The 13,324-nt window shown below is 40.7% G+C and overlaps 1 protein-coding gene across 2 annotated transcripts in view; it reads left to right on the top strand.

Moving 5' to 3' along the window:
• Window positions 1–13,324, top strand: part of ALKBH1 (alkB homolog 1, histone H2A dioxygenase) — a 32,494-nt gene that overhangs the window by 6,061 nt on the left and 13,109 nt on the right. The window contains exons 3-4 of one of the 2 annotated variants that reach the window (XM_030831902.3): window positions 167–329; window positions 13,014–13,104. In XM_030831902.3, coding sequence (XP_030687762.1) covers window positions 167–329; window positions 13,014–13,104 — 254 coding nt within the window. The remainder of the gene's footprint in view (window positions 1–166; window positions 330–13,013; window positions 13,105–13,324) is intronic. The other variant, XM_060295117.2, reaches the window with a different exon arrangement.

Raw genomic sequence — 13,324 nt, 5'->3', positions numbered from 1 at the left:
ATGAGAATATATGCTTATGTGTGGAAGCCACTGGAAGCATTAGCAAAAGGAGACACGGAATAAATAATAATGTAATGGGTATAAGGATGTCACCAAAAATACATGATCTGATTAACTGATGGAGGATTTCCTCCTCTTCTTTTTTTCTCATCCATCTTTTGTATAGGATTTATTTTTATCCCAAACCCCTTCCTCCCAGGTTACCAGTGGCACTGGGTGAAGCAGTGCCTTAAGTTATATTCTCAGAAACCTAATGTATGTAACCTGGACAAACATATGACTACAGAAGAGACCCAAGATTTGTGGGAACAGAGCAAAGAGTGTCTAAGGTAAGTCTTACCAGTCACAGTAAAGCATTCGTATTCAGCTCACGTCATCACAGATCTTTAAATGAACTACTCTATAATAGTTCAGTGAAAGTCACTAACATTTATTTTTCCCCATTTCCATTCAAATACAGCACAGTTATATTCTTTCCCCCAGGAACATTTGGACAGACACTTTGACAGTTATATTAAATTGAGGCCAACTTTAAAGATTTGCTTATCATATCTTAGATAATGAGTTCATCCTCAATCATCAGATGATCCATTTTCTTTTTTTTTTTTTTTTTTTGCGGTACGCGGGCCTCTCACTGCTGTGGCCTCTCCCGTTGCGGAGCACAGGCTCCAGACGCGCAGGCTCAGCGGCCATGGCTCACAGGCCCAGCCGCTCCGCGGCATGTGGGATCTTCCCCGACCGGGGCACGAACCCATGTCCCATGCATCGGCAGGCGGACTCTCAACCACTGCACCACGAGGGAAGCCCAGATTATCCATTTTCATTCGGCTTCAGCCCTTTTTTCTACCTAAAGTAGAAAAGACTTCAGAAGTCTTTTTTGAAGACTTACGGTATCCTGAAGAAAGTAACACTGAAAGCACTACTCTCCTAGATGAAGTCAGTGTTACTGCCTGTTTTACGGTAGGTCAGCTGTTGTTCGTGGAAACCAGTTCTTGTACCTTAATGTTGTTTCAGCATTTCATTCATTCTACAGATATATATTTTTAATTTATTTATTTTTATTTATTTTACTATCATTTGTATTTATTTAGTTATTTTTTGCCTTCATTGGGTCTTCGTTGCGGTGCACGGGCTTTCTCCAGTTGTCGCAAGCAGGGGCTTCTCTTCGTTGCGGCGCGCGGGCTTGTCATTACAGTGGCTTCTCTTGTTGTGGAGCACGGGCTCCAGGTGCACAGGCTTCAGTAGTTGTGGCACATGGGCTCAGCAGTTGTGGCTCGCAGGCTCTAGAGCACAGGCTCAGTAGTTGTGGCGCACAGCCTTAGTTGCTCTATGGCATGTGGGATCTTCTCGGACCAGGGCTCGAACCTGTGTCCCTTGCATTGGCAGGCAGATTCTTAACCACCGTGCCACCAGGGAAGCCCCTACAAATATTTTTTGAGGGTCAGTTATGTACCAGGTGTGATGCTAAGCATTGGAGATAAAAAGATAAACAGGACACTGTCCCTGCACTCAGGAGTGCATAGTCTACAGCAGGAACTCGGTATCAAAAGGAATAAAATAATAGAGCTCAGAAACTGCTACGATAGGTGTTTAGGAAAATGCATTGGGGGCCAGAGGAAGAAATAATTCTTCTAGGCAAGAAGGAGGTGTCAAGGAAAAATGATTTTTTAATTGGGCCCATTATCCTCTTTTTTTCTCTGTCCATTTGAAATGAGTCTTCAAAAATGATTAGGAGGGCTTCCCTGGTGGCGCAGTGGTTGAGAGTCCGCCTGCCGATGCAGGGGACGTGGGTTCATGCCCCAGTCCGGGAAGATCCCACATGCCGCGGACCAGCTGGGCCCGTGCGCCATGGCCGCTGAGCCTGCGCATCCGGAGGCTGTGCTCCGCAATGGGAGAGGCCACAACAGTGAGAGGCCTGCGTACCGCAAAAAAAAAAAAAAAAAAAAAAAATGATTAGGAATTTGCCAGTCAGAAAAGCAAGAAGGTGTTGTCGATAGAGAAAGCAGCCTGAGCAAAGACAGAGTAACTTGTTCTGTGAGATAGGCGCACAGAATATGTACATTCATGTGTTCATTCAACAAATACCTGTTGAGTTTCTGCTGTGTCAGATAACTGCGCTTGTGTGTTAGAGATTCAAGACCAAAAAGACACACTTCCTGTCTTCAAGCAGTTTGTAGGTTAGTCGACGACAGAGACATGTAAACATAATTAAATACAATTTGGCATGTACAGGGATAGAGTTTATAAGATTATGAGTATGGTCACTTAAGTGGCTAGATTAAAGATAGATGATGGGAGATGCTTCCTGGAAGTCGTGAATAGAATTGGCAAGAGATGACATCGGAAAGGTAGGTTAGGGCCAGATTGTAAAGAGTTCAGTGATGTAAAGTACTAGTTCTAGCGTCAGATTGCCTGGGTTCAAATCCCAGTTCTGCCACTTACTAGCTTTGTTAACTTAAGCAGTTTCTTAACCTTTCTGTACCTCAGAGTCGTCTTTTCCTCATTTAATAGTGTGAGGATTAAACAAGATAATATGTGAGAAATCCTTAGAACATCCTGTTAAAACCATTATACCAGCTTTGTGTGGTCTGTTTGAACTTAAGTGGCTCTAATGGTATAGTTTTCAGAAACTATGTCATATTAATTCTAGCAGGGAAATAGACGATTTTCTTAAGTTGAAAGGAAAATGAAAATTAAATGCATTGGTTCTCCTTTAAAACCTTCTTGGTCTGTAGGTTATGTTATAGACAAGAGCAGTAAGGAAAATCCTGTTCTCAAGTGTATCTTCTGTAGAATTGAGAGCAAAGTAAAGGAAGATCATGGCTGAGTGAAATTAGTCAGAGAGGTTAGAGTTTGTTACTAAGCCAGCCTGTGTTTTCAAGTAATTGATTTTTTTGTTTCTGACAAATGACTCTGTAGAAATCCCAGTTGTCATTTTCTATAATAGCTCAGATGAATCTCTTTAATAAATCATCCTGTAAACAATGGTGAGATACCTTTTTTTTTGGTCTAATAAATTAGCAAAAAATGAAAAATGCTATGGTCATACCTTCTGTTGTCAAGGATTGGAAGAAATTGATATGCTCAGACATTGCTGGCAGCACTGAAAATCGATGAGGGACTAGTTCTCCTTCTGTCACTGTATAGAATGTGTGTTTCAGTTTCCTCATCTGGGAAACAAAGGGATTGGGCTGGATAAGCCATTCAAGGTGACTGAATCACGGTCAGAGTCACCTAGACAGTACATGCCAGTTCTCCCACTGTCCCAGAGCATATCAGAAAGGGAGAAGGTCTGTGGTTCAAAAAGATTTCCCTAGAGATTCTGATTATCTACCATAACATTCACATTGAGAACCACTGAACTAGAGGACCTCTAAGAATCCTTTCGATTTTAACTTTCTAGGTTTCTGTGGTCAGGGAGGAAGAAACTTTTAAGTAGGAAATGAAGGAATATTTGGAACATATTAGCAAAAATAGTTTGTTCACAATATTAGGGCACCTCAATTCTATGTTTTGTTCAAAGTTTATTGTCAGTGAATGGTGTAGCTAGAGATTCTTGCACAAGCGTACTATAGTTAGGTGTAAGCATCTTTATTGCAGCATTGTTTGTAATGGGGGGAAAATGAGAAACAAGTGTCTGTCAGCAGGAGATCAGATAAATCAAGCATGACAGACCCCAGCAGTAGAATGCAGCCACTATACAGCCATTAAAAAATCCTAACTCCAACCCTCCAGCAAATATAGTAGGGTCTACAGTTGTAATAAACAAAATCATTCCTCAGCATCTCCATCACAACCACTGTAGTCTAAGCCACCATCATTTACTGCAGTAGCCTCCTAACCAGTCTCCCTGTGTCTGCTCTTGTGCCTCTTCAGTCTGTTTTCTACAGAGTATAGAAATTGTGTCATTTCTTTTATAGTTTCTAATGTGCAATACTGCAGTTCAATTCTAATGCAAACCATCCAGAGTCAGCACAGACATCGCAAGTTAAGGGCGTGGTCCTTAACCAAATTACCCTCACTTCAGACACCACCTACAAGTTTGGGAGGGCCCCAGGCTGTACAACACTTCTTAACAACTGGTTACAAATTCAGGGGAATTCCCATGACCTCCTCGGGTTCATTAACTCACTAGAACAGCTCATAAAACTCAAGAAAGCATTATACTTATGATTATAATTTCACTATAAAGGATACAAATCAGGGCCATCCAATGAAGAGATCTGTAGGGTGATGTCTTGGAGGGTCCTGAATACAGAGCTTCCATGTCCTCTTCCCATGGAATCAGGGCATGTAGCCCTCCCAGGAAGCTCTCCCAAGGCCTAGTGTTCACAGCTTTATTGGGATTTCACTACTTGAACATGACTGATTGACTCATTGGCCGCATGCTTGAACTCAGTCTCTAGCCCTCCACCTATCGAGTAGGTCATGCTAATATCACTTCAAGCCTAAACCCTCTAAGTTGACATTGGTCTTTCTAGCTTAACAAACCCACATCCTGAGTCATCTTTTAAGCATAAATTCAGGTGTGGTCTTAGGGTCCACAGTGAATAACAAATACTCCTATCCCTCCCAGAAATTCCAAGGGTTTAAAACCTTGCTGTAAAGAACCAAGGACAAAGGCCAGTCAGATTCTTTGTTTACAGCCCCATCACACTTAGAATAAAATCAGACGTCTTTATCAAGGCCATGAGGCCTAGATGATCTGGCTCTCCCACCTCATCTCCTATTCCTTTTCATTTATTCTCCAGCAGTACTGGCTTCCATTCTGTTCCTTAAACACATCAGGCATACTCAGATTCTTTGTACAAGCTGTTTGTTCTGGTGTCATTTTATGAGATGATTCCTTTATTCAATTAAAAATAGCCCGTCCTCTTTATCCGTCCTCTTTACCCGTCCTCTTTATCCCGTCCTCTTTATCCCTTTGCCCTGTGTTTTTATTCTTCAGTGCATGGTAGTTACTAAATAAATATTTGTAGAATTACTTAGTTAATGGATACTTTTTTATGCCTTTTGAATTTTGTGAATGTATTATCTATTCAAAAATAACTTTTTAAAGAATAAGGCAGGGCTTCCCTGATGGCACAGTGGTTGAGAGTCCGCCTGCCGATGCAGGGGACACGGGTTTGTGCCCCGGTCCAGGAAGATCCCACATGCCGCGGAGCGGCTGGGCCTGTGAGCCATGGCCGCTGAGCCTGTGCATCCGGGAGAGGCCACAACAGTGAGAGGCCGCATACCGGGGAAAAAGAAAAAAAAGAATAAGGCAAGGGAAAATATACATTTAAATAAAGCAACTTAGCTTTATTTATTCCATAAGTTAGCTTATGAAGTGCTTTGTATCCATTTTTGTATGTGTGCTTTTTTCCATTGATATTCTCAATGTGGAAGCAGAATTAATTCCTTCCCCTTTCTATTTCTTTAAGACTTTATGATGCTGTTATAGCATTTATTGTAGTGAATCCTGTCATCTGCCCCCTTCTCCTTCCTACTACCTGCCCTGCCCCATCCCTGCCCCCAGACCTTGAAATTCTTGTAGCCTTGGCACCAACCACAATTCTTAGTATGTATTAGAAGGTGTTCAGTAAATACTAATTTTAAGTAAATTGATATCTTCTCTATTAGTCCAATAAAAGCATAATGCTGAACTTGAGAATCATCAATTAAAAACTGTATAGTACAATACCTTTCCATCTTATTTTCATTAATTTATTAAATAATGTACATTTGTGCTTTAGGAAATATTTGGTGCTAGCATGGATATAAAACTCATTACATGTCTTTGAGGAAGGGACTATTAAAGGAGGAATTCAGGTGCTTTCATAAGATATTTACAGCACTAAAGCTGTATTCTTTAATAGAGGAAGTTGCAAGGTGCTGTATGGGCACAGTAGATAGAGGGAGAGACTGAGTCGAGGATAAAGATTTCCCTTAAGTGTTTAAACTGTGTGGAAAAGCAAGTTAGAAAAATCTGCTATGCAGAGAGTAGAGTAGGAGAGGAGAGAGCATTTCAGTAGAAAATTGTATGGTCAAAAACACAGCCATGAAAGAAGGAAGGTAGGTTACCTTGTAGGAAATGTTTGAAGATGAAAGTAGAAAGGTTTGTGCCAGATTATAAGGGGGTTTGCATGCCATATACTGTAGACAAAAAATTAATTAATCGATCTAAGAAAGAAATGGAAACATTTTATTCGAGCCAAATTGAGGATTATTATTTGGGAACAGCATGTCAGAAAGCTCCAAGCACTGTTCAGCCATTAGAAGTCAAGGCACAGTTATATAAGTTTTTTGACACAGAGAGTTGTATATTAAGTGATGGATTATTGACAATTTACACAATCCAGATCTAAGCATCCCCTTACAAGATCAAGAAGGAACATTATCTTTTAAGGAGTTGTCTTGTTGCTAAGAGAATGTTGCTCTTTACGTGAGCAGGTATTTCTGCCTATGGGGGGAGGTTTGCTCGATGCATAATGCAGATACACAATGCACAGTAAGGGGAAGAGAGGGAGCCAAAGGGCAGAGAAGATTTTTTTATGTTTAAATTTTTCTCGTCTTGGGAGTTCCCTGGCGGTCCAATGGTTAAGACTCCACACTGTCACTGCCAAGGGCCTGGGTTCAGCCCCTGGTCAAGGAACTAAGATCTCACAAAAAAGTGCGGCGCAGCAAATGAATGAATGAATGAATGAATTTATCTCATCTTGCCATAAAACATAAATTTCATTTCACAATAGGAAAATGTGGACTTTGTCCTTATAAACAGGAGGAATTCATCAAGATTAGTAATAGATTTTTCACTTTAGAGAGATAATTCTTGTGGCAGTGAGGAAAATGGATTGAAAATTTAGTCATTGCAAAAAGTACAATTAAGAACTTAGCTTGGGCTTCCCTGGTGGCACAGTGGTTGAGGGTCCGCCTGCCGATGCAGGGGACACGGGTTCGTGCCCCGGTCCGGGAAGATCCCACATGCCGCAGAGCAGCTGGGCCTGTGAGCCGTGGCCGCTGAGCCTGCGCGTCCGGACGGGAGGGGCCACAACAGTGAGAGGCCCGCGTACCACAAAAAAAAAAAAAAGAATTTAGCTTAAGGGACTTCCCTGGCGGTCCAGTGGTTAAGACTCCCCTGGTCGGAGAGCTAAGATCCTGCATGCTGTGCCGTGCGGCCAAAAAAAGAAAGAATTTAGCTTAATAACCCACACAAAAGATGAAAAAGGCCTGGAAAAGACATTTTGTATAGGGCTTGGGAACCAAGAGATTATGAAAAGTGACAGAGAAGTAGTTAAGGATTATGCACAGATTTCTAAGTGACAGGCAGGTTTACACTTCAGTTGTGGGGGTTCCCCCAAGTTTATTGAGGTAATTGACACATAACAGTGTGTTAGTCCAGGGTGTACAGCATGATGATTTCATACGTGTATATATTCCAGATGGTTATCACGATAAACTTCGTTCACGTTAGTCACCTCACATCGTTACAAATTATTTTTCTTGGTGATAAGAACTTTTAAGATCTACTCTCTTAGCAACTTTCTAGTATATAATACAGTGTTAACTATAGTCACCATGCTGTACTTTACATCCCCAAAACTTACTTCTCTTACAATGACAAGTTTTTATCTTTTGACCACCTTTACCCATTTCTCTCTCTCTCTCTCTCTCTCTCTCTCTCTCTCTCACACACACACACACACACACACACACACACACACACACACACACACACACACACACACACACACACACACACACACACACACACACACACACACACACACACACACACACACACACCCGCCTCTGGCAACCACGAGTCTGTTCTATTTTAGATTTTTCGGAGTCCACATAAAAGTATGATCGTTTGTCTTTCTCTGATTTATTCCATTTAGCATAATGCCATCAAGTTTCATCCAAGTTGTCACAAATGGCAGGATTTCCCTTTTTGATGGCTGAATAATATTCTGTGTGTGTATCACATCTTCTTTATCCATTCATCTGTTGTTGGACCCTTAGGTTGTTTCCATGTCTTGGCTGTTGTAAATAATGCTGTAATTATTTATTTATGCAAAACAGTATAGAAGTTTCTCAGAAAATTAAAAATAGAACTACCATATGATCCAGCAATTCCACTTCTCAGTCTGTATCCAAAGAAAACAAAATCATTATCTCAAAAACATACCTGCACCTCCGTGTTCCTCAGTGGAACATTATATACTAAGATTTAATGGAAATAGGGTTTGGAGGAAGAGGAGAATGAGCAGAGGTGATCCTTAGTGTAGTTTGGGGCTTATTGTTTTTGAAATGCCTGTGGAGTATCCACATGGAGATGTCTAGTATGCCTTTGGAAATATGGAACTGAGCTTAGGAGCATAATGAGAGAGAGGGAGAGAAACAGAGATAGATATAGATGTGGGAGTTACACATGAAGGCCATAGTGAAGCAAACAGTGGGAATAATGTGTTTTTTTGTTTGTTTATGGAAAACATACAGAGAAAGGCGGCGATTGGCCCTAGGAAGCATCAGCTCTGGGTGGGAAAAAAGGTACTATTAGAAGCCAAGGCAGGGAAGTGTTTCCAAAATAAGAGAAGGACCAACCATGTCTGTAGGCCTGGGATTTGACAATTAAATGGTATAATTGAAACTAAACTAGTTTTGGTAGAGTGGTGTAAGCAAAAGTCAGATCTCAGAGGAGGGGTGGGGGCAGCAAATATTGAGTCCTTTTAGGAACATTTAATTGTGAAGAGAAGAAGCAATGTGGAGCAGAGGGAGGCAGGACATATAGGGTATCCGAGTAAGAGGTCAAGTTGAAATGATGTTTTCTCAAGTATGTGGAAATGTTGAACATTTTTGCAGATCAAGAGGAAGAAACAAGTACACAGGAAGAGTTGAAAATATGAGAAGAAGGATGATAATGGAGAAGGGCCTCAGAGGCCACATCAGGGAAATGGGAGATAGTATAGATGGAGAATTGGCCTTAATGAAAAGAAGTAAGACCACTGCTGAAACCAGGAAGGAAGGACAGAGTAAGGATTTCAAAAAGTTTAGAGGTGTAGGGGAGGAAAGTTGAAATCAGTAACTGGATCACTTGATCAGGCCTCTGTATTCTCCTTGTCCTGGAAGGGAGCAAGAGCAGGACTGAGGACTTTGTATAAATGGTGAAAGTTTACAGCAGAAGGTAGAAGATTAGATAAGACTAACATTTGCAAGATAGCAAAAGAGTGTTAAGGTAGAGTTGGATGTCTATTTGCGCTGACTGACAGATTCAGGTTGAGAAGGGAAACAAAACTGGAAGCACTCAAATACTGAAAAAATGGAGTTCTAGGGACAGGAGATGGAATTTTAGCTTTAATGGAAATGAGAGACTAGGAAAGGATGAAGGACAGAAAGCTGTAGTCGTGGAGGGAAATATTCAGAGTTGTGAAAGACTCAATCCCTAAATCTTTAAAAATAATCGAAAAAGCAATACCTGCAATAGGATTTTGAAGGTTTTCTGTCATAAACAACCTTCAGACTTCTGCCCTGAGTGAGTAGTTTTGCTTTCACAATGGTTCACTACTGTCCCTTGAGGCAAGAAAGAAAAGAAAATACCAGTGCTTACCCACTGCATAGAGAGTGGACAAGCAGGACAGGAGTTCGTTTCCACCCAGTTAGGGTTCAGTTGAAAGCAGTGCTATAGGATGAGATTGCTGAAAGAAATGCCAACGCTTACATTAAGATTTTACCCCTGACAGAAAGTGAGCAAAGTGCTGGGTGGGCACATTCACCAGGGGAGAAGGTGCCAGCCCACCCATCCATCATCCTCCAGCTAGTGCCTGGAGGGGCAGCATGTTTCTGTTTGCAGTGAGAAGCAATAATTAGGGGCACACCTGCTTGAAAACATTCTTTTGGATAATTGGGTGAAGATTTAAAGTTAGGTTAGGTGCCAGCATGTTCCCTGCCTTCCTTTGGGTGGATAAGTGGCTCCACTGGCACTGAGCCTTCTTGGCTTCTTTTTTGGACAAATCAGGTACAAAAAAAGAACAGCCCACCCATCCTTTCATTAATCCCTCAGTATTTTCTGTTTGAAAAAGATCTGGGAGCATGTGAAACTTGGTTTGGGCCTTATACTATTCACAATGTTCAAGTGAATTTTTTGGAATCTTTGTTAACCCACGAGGCCCGTGGGGACCAGAAAGGTCCCTAAATGGTACTAAGACAAGAAATGTCTAGCACTGGCCAGTCCTTCTCTCACATCTTGAAGGCAAGTGTTACAACAATTGTTGCTACTTTTCCTTCCAGAAATTCTATACAAAGGCAAGAATGGAAGTCAAGTTCTCAGAAGAGTATATGAAATAAGGGATAGAATCTCATACCTACCTGGGTCTAACACAGTACATACATACACACACACACACACACACACACACACACATTTTCACCTCAAAATGGCATACTCGGTGATCACAACTGTTCTTTCACTAAGCGTCTTTAAGCTTTTTTTTTCCTTTTTGTTATGAGGACTGGACTTATTGCTTGTGAAAGCATGGCTCTTCTCTGACTTCTTTTGCATCCTGGACCTATCCCCCTCTATAATATAGGCAAAACCCAAAGCCTTTTTTATAGTGATACAGTTAAGGTAGAAAAGACATGTTCTTTTTGGTTTCCTAAAAAAGAAACTAAATTTTAAAGGATATGTTATAGGCTATATGTTCGTGTTTGGTTGTTACTATAATTTTGATAATTTTATTAATACCATAAACCTGTGTTAATTATAATAATGTATACCCTGTTCTTAAAGAACATTAGACCCAATCTTTTGATGAAAAGCAGCTTATTGGTGCCATATCAAATGTCTAAAATGCCGTCAAGTTTTCAGAGCTGCCTTGTTATCTTTATTTGTACAGATCAATCTGATTTGGGGTTCTTTGTCAAGAATAAAATGATCTCTTATTGAGCTAGAAAGAGATAGAAGGTGTTTTGTTTTTTAATTTTGGCTAGAAAAGTGTGGTTCCTGGACCAGCAGCATCAGTATGATTTAAAGAAGCTCAGTGCCCAGATTTTTACTAGGGGATGGCACATAGGCAATCTCTGCCTGACAAAAATTCAGACTCCCAGAAGGGAGGCAGGTGTTCAGCATGAACTGTATTGTTTATACAGACAATGTAGGCACAGTGAGTTCTGGCAATGGTGTGAACCTCCCCAGAATCCAAGTTCCAGATGCTTGCCAAGGGCCAACCTAATATGCAGTGCTTTCAAAGGATAGCAGTCGGACCTGCTATGCTTCTTTCTTCACAGCTGTCCTCAATATATCAGTGTTTGATCCATTCTTTTTATTGAGTTACTGGTCTTGATGTATGTCTGTGTGGCAATCTCCTTAGAATGTAAACTCTTTGAGGACAGATAGCATCTATTCTGTAAACTTTGTCAGACCTCAAGATGAGTGCCACTTACAGTGTGAGCCTGTAATAAATCCTTGGCTTCTGTTCATGCTTTGTGCCTATATTGCCTATTGCATCACTCCTTGTTTAAATGCTGACCATTCTTCAATGCCATACTCAACTCCCCAACTCTGCCATGAAGCCTTAACTGATTAGACTTGACTTTGAGCTCTGCTTTTTCTTAATTCTAGTGGCCCTCCAAGTCTTGTGCTATTCAGTTTAGTGCCAAATTTTATACTGCCTTAAATTTTCCCCTCATTTCTTATACTTATCTGTCATCTCCTGTCAAAATATAAACTCCTTAAAGCAGCCTAATCTTTTCTTTTTTAAAGAGCAGTGGTTCCTAGACCCCCCCAAAAATTTTTTTGATTCATTAATGATGTAAATTACATAGAAAAAACAAACTAAATAAAATGATTAGACCTAGCATTCTTGTATTTTTAGATACTTAGAGGTAAATCAAACAATCTTCCTCTTTAGAAGGAGAGTAGTTAGGGAATTCCCTGATGGTCCAGTGGTTAGGACTCCGTGCTTTCACTGACAAATGACCTGGGTTCAATTCCTGGTCGGGGAACTAAGATCCCGCAAGCCATGCAGCGCAGCCAAAAAAAAAAAGAAAAAGAGTAGTTAATCCCATAGATTTGATTAAACAAGGTATAATTACAGAAATGATACCTCCATTTTACAGAAACCTCCTGTGGTTTGAATAAGGGAATGTCAGAAACCAAATCAATTACAGTGGCCCTTAATTGTTAGCTGGGCCTCAGTTATCTAAGTTGTTATATGGGGTTAAAGAAGTCATGTTAAACCAGTAATTTTTGATTGTATACTGTATTTTGCCAAATGTTTTTTCCCCAAATTGCAATTCTGGGAAGCCGCCATTATTCTAGACATAGTTGATAGCTGTAATTAATCACGTCCTGCTTTTAGCAAACCAAATTGAACATGTTCTGTTAGCCAAATTTTCGGTTATCTGTAGGGCTCTTTGTCCCATTTCCCATGGACTGGTAAAGGCATTTCTGTTGTCATTTTGTTTAATTATTATTGAGATGCTGGAAACTCGACATTTAAAATTGATCCCATTCAGCAGAGGATTTAGAACCAACGATTAGAAATTAGAAATGCTAACATGTGTTTTAGTAGTATTGTATTCTTTTTTTATAAATTTATTTATTTTTGGCTGTGTTGGGTCTTCGTTTCTGTGAGAGGACTTTCTCTAGTTGTGGCGAACGGAGGCCACTCTTCATCGCAGTGCGCGGGCCTCTCACTGTCGCGGCCTCTCTTGTTGCGGAGCACAGGCTCCAGACGCGCAGGCTCAGTAGTTGTGGCTCGTGGGCCCAGTTGCTCCGCAGCATGTGGGATCCGCCCAGACCAGGGCTCGAACCCATGTCCCCTGCATTGGCAGGCAGATTCTCAACCACTGCACCACCAGGGAAGCCCCAGTAGTATTGTATTCTTGGTCAACTCATTTCTGTTCTAATTTCCCCTGTGGAGATCTTGGCTAACAGCTTATATAGAATACCAAATTTAGACTCCAGGATCCATACAACAGGCTATTGCTGCCATTTGAAGTGAATAAATCATTTTTGTCTCCAATCTTTGCAGGTATAAAGAAGTGAATAAACTGAGACCCCGAAGTTTACTAGAGAAACTGCGCTGGGTGACCCTAGGCTACCATTATAACTGGGACAATAAGGTATTAAAATTTTCTTGCTAATTCCATTGTTTTTCCATTTTTATTCTTTTTGGACCCACATAGTTTGACTTCTTCCTAGCCAAGCTTAAAGTATCAGATTATACATATGTGGAAGGATTTCTTTCATTTATCCCCTCCTAAAATCCTCTTGATATGGTATCTCGAGAGTAATGAATAATTTATCAAGAGAAAATTACTTTTTCATATGTTCTCAGGTTAT

Source organism: Globicephala melas, chromosome 2 (assembly GCF_963455315.2).
Source record: "Globicephala melas chromosome 2, mGloMel1.2, whole genome shotgun sequence".
Lineage (NCBI taxonomy): Eukaryota > Metazoa > Chordata > Mammalia > Artiodactyla > Delphinidae > Globicephala > Globicephala melas.
This window is presented reverse-complemented; position numbering and strand designations above follow the sequence as displayed.